This window comes from Capsella rubella, unplaced genomic scaffold (assembly GCF_000375325.1).
Source record: "Capsella rubella cultivar Monte Gargano unplaced genomic scaffold, Caprub1_0 scaffold_7, whole genome shotgun sequence".
Taxonomy (NCBI): domain Eukaryota; kingdom Viridiplantae; phylum Streptophyta; class Magnoliopsida; order Brassicales; family Brassicaceae; genus Capsella; species Capsella rubella.
This window is the reverse complement of record NW_006238917.1, coordinates 3636294-3642293: the sequence shown is the minus strand read 5'-3', so window position 1 is coordinate 3642293 and position 6000 is coordinate 3636294. Positions and strand designations below refer to the sequence as shown.

At 32.9% G+C, this 6000-nt stretch overlaps 2 protein-coding genes across 2 annotated transcripts in view; one reads left to right on the top strand and one right to left on the bottom strand.

The window, feature by feature from the left end:
* LOC17880810 (uncharacterized protein At2g29880) overlaps positions 1-1196 on the top strand; it is a gene marked incomplete at its 5' end in the record, with an annotated part of 3469 nt that extends 2273 nt beyond the window's left edge. The window contains one exon of the mRNA XM_006286280.2: positions 1188-1196. Coding sequence (XP_006286342.2) covers positions 1188-1196 — 9 coding nt within the window. The remainder of the gene's footprint in view (positions 1-1187) is intronic.
* A 203-nt stretch (positions 1197-1399) lies between these two features.
* LOC17877528 (transcription factor bHLH69) lies at positions 1400-3924 on the bottom strand. The gene is made up of 6 exons (XM_023779142.1): positions 3511-3924; positions 3242-3382; positions 3045-3110; positions 2586-2651; positions 2251-2307; positions 1400-1927 (listed from the first exon to the last, which is right to left on the bottom strand). Exons 1-6 carry the CDS (start codon positions 3808-3810, stop codon positions 1619-1621), a joined length of 939 nt encoding a protein of 312 aa, XP_023634910.1. The 5' UTR covers positions 3811-3924; the 3' UTR covers positions 1400-1618.
* Between the last annotated feature and the right edge of the window lie 2076 nt (positions 3925-6000).

Below are 6000 nucleotides of genomic sequence, written 5' to 3'. Positions count from 1 at the left end.
CATGTTGTTGTGATTGTGTTTCACTATCTGTAATAAACGGGAGGCTAGTCATAATCTGCTTATTTTATCTCCTCTCACACAAATATATGCATAATCTGCTTCAGTCCATTCTTCACCACATTGGTCACAAGCGACAATGGAGGGTCTGTTTCAACTCTCTATAGCACACATGTATCATTTGAGTTTGTTGGTTTTTTAATTGTCTCTCTGATCTGTTTCTCCTGAGAATATGTCAAAAGCCCAATCATCACTAGTTTTGAATCTGTTCTTGACGTTAAACATGTTCATCATATATCCTTCTTTTGTTTTTTTAACATGTGATAATCTTTTAAAATCACCCAAAATTCTTTTTAAAATCTCACCAAATGTCATCAAATCTCAAGCTAATTTCATTTTTTTAAAATAGGAAACAATAACAAATCCACCATAATACCTTAAAAACTCACTTAAATCTCCTAGAATCTCAAATATTATAAATTCCACAAAATCCTTCCAAATCATGATTTGAATACACCCCCCTTAGTTGTCTGTCTAATACTTCCAAAACTCGCCGTGATTTCTTTTCCCATTGGCCTTTGGCTCAGAATATTTGAAGTCAAAAGTAAAAGCCTCACTCAAAATCAATGAAATATATAGGGACTGACTCTATACATAAATAAAAACTCAGCCAAATTCTGTTTTCGAGCAGACACAGTAACCAAATTGATTCATACTATATTAGAAGTTGTTACCAAACTGATTCTCACAATATGGAAGTTGTTAACTTGCTATTGTGAAGACATATTTTTCTCTTTAATAAAATATGTTGTTTACATATATGCTAGACAAACACAAACAAATTATTAACCAAATTGTTTATTTTCACAAAATGCTATTATTGTTAATAATTGTTTTTATTTATAGAGCTTGTTATTTCAGCTATATTTATCAGTAACAGATATAAGTACCATTTCCATCTACTGAACTTTTAAACCAAAATGATCATGACTGGGTTCTAAACGTTAGATGCTACTCTAGTCCCCCACCTATTGCGCATATATAGTGATGTGTTTCGAACACTAGGAAGGTCTATATCTCACCAATTTAATGTAATATTTTTATGTTCTTTCTATACTGCATATTTAAAATAGCACCCCACTGACAACATTGGTGATTTAAACTAAATTTCTTAAATATGTGCGTAATAGAAACGGTGAAAGTAAACCTTGTCAATTTTCAAATGTTAGTTCTTGTCTTTTTGATGACCTCTTGTACATGTATTACAACATGTTTTCGAACTCTCTGATCAATCATGTTTGCTAGACAGGACGGACTGGTTATGTGATAGAAAACAAGCATTAAAAATTAAAAGATGTAACTTTAAAACCGAAAAAGTATAAGCAAATATTAGATTAATACAAAAAAAAAAAACAAGAGGAAAACATTTGGGTGGTTTCGTAGAGTAGGTGAAAAAGAAAGAAAACCACATACGGTGTCGTATTTGGAAACGCAACCTTATTCTCCTCTTTTCTAGACTTTTTTTGTTGGACCAAAACCACTTAAATCCCACTTTGTCTTTTTGTCTTTCTGTTTTTTCTTTCCACCCAAAAAAAAAAGGGAAAATAAAAACGGGCCGTTATCACGGCTTGGAAACGGTAGGGGCGTCTTTGACGGCGACCAACGACGAACCATTACCGTTAGCAATTGTTGTAGTAGTGGATAGGTTAGGAGACAAAGGAAGGCCACGAGAAGAAGCACACGTGGCGGTGGAGATTGTGGTGGCTAAAGAGATTGGCATTAGGCAAAGACCTTTGCCTTGTAGATATTGCATGGCCGATCCCATATCCTCTTCCATCAGCTTTGCCACTTGGTGCTCCGTCATCTTCGCCGCCGCCGTCGTCTGATTCTCCCCGGAGGATGACGTGTTTTCGTGAGATCCACCGGCATCCTAAAAGAAAATATCTAAAAAATTAAAATAAAACAAAAAAGAAAACAAGAAAAAGCAAAACCCTAAAGAAATGATGTCGAAATTTGAAGATGTTTGGTATTTTTTTGTTAGAGAAAAAAGTCAGCACGCGTGCGCTGCCCTTTTGATTTAGCAGTTTTGTTTTTTCACTCTTTTTGGAATACTTTTTTGGAGTTGTGTTAGAAAGTCGAAACTAAAAAACCACTTTTGATTTTGTCCTCTTCTTCCCTAACCAAAACTTTCTTCCATAAATTAAGCAATGAATTCATTCTATGTAGGATTTTATACTTAAAAGTAGAAATTACCTCAGAGATTTGAGAAGAAACAGAAGCAGCACCTCCGAGTCTACTCATGCTTAGTACCTTCATATATATTCAAAGAGAGTGTGACTAATAATAAAGTTAGCCGTTACATTTAACTACATGATTGTTAGGTGATTATACGTTTTAATTCACAACCCCAGAGATAAGAAAAATAATAATCACTGAGTGAATAGGGTGAGGGAGCATAAGGAATTTTAGTTGCAGAGGTCCATACTCGATTTACATATATTCTAATGTCAAACTCAAAGGTAAAAAAGCTTCCAATTATTATATAACCATACTAATAAAATAAATTAAAAAATGCTAGAAAGATTCACCTTGACTTGGAGCTGTAAGAACTTGACATAATCGATAATCTCATCGAGCATTGATGCTTTGTCTGTCTATTAATTATTATTATTATTATTATTACAATAGAAAGAAAAAAACACCATGTTAGCAATCCTACATCAGTTTATTAGTACTAAGTATTATTTTAATCTTAATTAGTATTAATTAGGTAATCAGTGTTTAATCATTTGATATAGTATAAAAAAGTCCAAAGCTCTAGATAGTACTAGTAGCAATATGTGGTCCAAATTATGAACTCCAAGATTAAAACAACATCAGTGCAAATCCATGTGATTAAACATAATATTCAGTTTGGTATCATTATCATATTAAGGAGATGTAAAATACAAACTAGATTCGAGTCATCTACTCCTTTAATCAAATTTTACAAACCATGGACATGGATGGATATCGAAGTTATAGATTAGTAACTAAAAATTGTATACCTTGTTGCCATTAGGGACAAGTTCTTGAAGAGATTTCATCCTCTCCGCTATTCTCTCTCTTCGTAACTGTTCCATAAATTTCAAAATTATTTCAACAAAAAATTAATATAGGTAATAAGAGCAATATATAACTTTATACGTTTTTCTCGGTAACTGAAAGCGAATAATGAGGAAAAGTTTTTTAAAAATAATCGAACCCGTTCGGCGATACTGTGAGGATCAGTGGCTTGACCTCTCCTAGCTCGGACTTTAGGCTTAGTCTGAGTCGGCGCTGTCGTACCACCGGTGGTGGTTGACGCCGTGGCCTGCGACTGAGTTTGCGCTTGACCTCCCGATCCCTAAAGAATATATACCACAGATAACATTTTAAATTTATTAATACTAAACCAAAATAAAAACATGTAGTTAGTATTTTCTCTTTTGTATTGTAGTTAGTATTTGGAAACGAGAGAGAAATGAATCGTACCTGAGGGAGGTGGAAAGGGAGAGATCCGGCGGAGAAGCCATTGAAGAGAGCGTCGTTAGGATGGTTATGAGACAAAGGAATCATAGTAATCTGGTTTCTTGAATCGACGTCGTGGTGGTGAAATCCAGGGATGGCACCGGCACAGTCGGGTGTAGGAGGAGGAGCTTCATCGAGGACGGAGGAAGGCCAAGGAGTGGAGGAGAAGATGTGGTGGAGGAAGTCATCGTGGTCAAATGTTGCTGGAGATTGGAGATGAGGAGAAGAAGAAGATGAAGGAGTTAGAAGAGAGGAGGAGTTCATGGCTTCTCTCTTTATTAGTTCTTTCTTTTTCTTTTGGAGTGAGAATGAAATGAAATGTTTTTGCTTTTGAGGTTTAAGGCTTTATGGTGATTTAAAGAGGGATGGTGATGGTAATATTTGATATTTGTAGGGTTTGAAATGTTATATAATACGTTTAGCAAATTGTATTTATATGGTAACCATTAGCAAATTCTTTGGTGTTCTTTTTCATATTTTTTTTTATCTACAAAATTCCATCATTGAAGTCACGATTTCTTCTTCTTTTTTTTTTTGGTTGTTGTTGATAAAATACCTTCTCATAACTATTTCTTACTACAAGTATACAGAAGTGTTCTATGAATAATATAATATCGTAGTAGATTGGAAAGCTGAAAGGAATCAAAATAATTAGTTTATAATTTGGTTGAACTAACTTCACTCACATTATATATGTCTTTTAAAAATTAAAAATTAAAACAAAAATAAAGAATTGTTTCAAAACAGATTTTAGAACATGGGTTTATCTTTAATAACCATTTTGAAATCTTCAAGTGTTAGAAAAGGAAAGTTCGAAAATTTTTTTGCCATGTAGGTTATAATTTGGTAACATTGGTTAATCTGAACATTGGAATTTTCCTTTTCTGGTTAGGAGTCGAATTTTGCCAACTACATATCTCTAATGTTAAAGATCTTCTTCTTTTATCAATCCGAGTTTTTTAAAATGTTTTTTAGTCACTAGAACCTCTCGAGTCTCTCGATATATGTTTTCGTTAGTCCGAAAGTGCAATAGTCTACAATATCTCTGGAGGCAAAACCTATTCGTTTGCAGTGACAACTATTTAAACATTTTAATATTAAGACATGCGGAATAAATGCATAAAACTATATAATCCTCATATTCATTTGAGTAAGATTCATCCATCCATGATGCTCTGTGCTTCATAATAGTACTCTTCTCCTTGATATATGTATGTTACTGTTTACGATTTGTCCCCAAAATTACAAACATGCTATCCCCTTAGACGATCCTCGTGTTTAAGAATAAGTATCCACAAAGGATCACTCCTTTTACAGATATATATATGTATCTTTCTTTATTTTTTCACCGATTTGCTTAACTTTTGGGAAACTAATGATCCTCTAATTAGACGAGAATATGACAGACCATCATCTCATCGCCATCATCAATTCATCACTATGCCACAATTAACTAAGTTCTTTACTAGAAAAAAAAGTGACAGCTTGTTAGTACAAATGTAAAGTTCTTGTTATATTTTTTATATAATTCATTTGTCCTTTTGCTAATAACATCAACAACTCATCATTGACCTGAAGAAGTTAAATCTTTCTTTTTACCAATACATGCAACTACGCAAGTTCTATCAATAAATCTATTATTTCAAAGAAGTTTCTTTTTTCCCTTCTTCTATATCAAGGTTTAATTGACAAAGCTGCTACTATATAAGCAAATAATTAAATAGTAGCATAATGCAAAATGCATGATTAAGCACATGGGACATTCTGATTTTTTGCACAAACTCACAAGAGGTAGAGATCGGCTTTAATACACTTCCCATTTTATTAATTGCTAATGTTGGTAAGCATTGATGTACTACACAACAGCCGAGAGAGAGAGAGAGAGAGAGATCTATCATCTCATGTCTTATTACTTTAGTATGATAGTATCACTAAGAGAGAATGCATGTACGTAAGATTATTAATGCAATAATGATTTTTGTTTGTGCTTAATAATTAGTATAATGTTTGACCAAAACAATAAAAATAAAAGTAATTATTTTAATGAAATGGCTGAAAAAATTTATTTAAAGAATGAGAATCTAATTTTCCTCCATACAGAAAAATGTAACGGAAATATTATATGTTTAATAAATCGTTGGTCCCAATCTCGCATACTAATATTAAGTTATTATTCTAAGTTATACTAAAAACACTAATTTGTGGATTGTTTATAAGAAACCAATAAGTTTACAATAGGAAGTATAAAGAAAATAAAAGCATGTGGTGCACGACAATTGTATACTCAAGCCTGACAAAACCATTATATTAACGTTGAGGAATTTTCCTCAAAATCATGGCTTTGTTGTTCAATTGAAAAACATTGGCTCTTACTATCTTCGTTTTAATACAACGAACCTAAATAACCACATCTCACACCTAAATACACATAAGTAATCTCATCCCATCTAATCT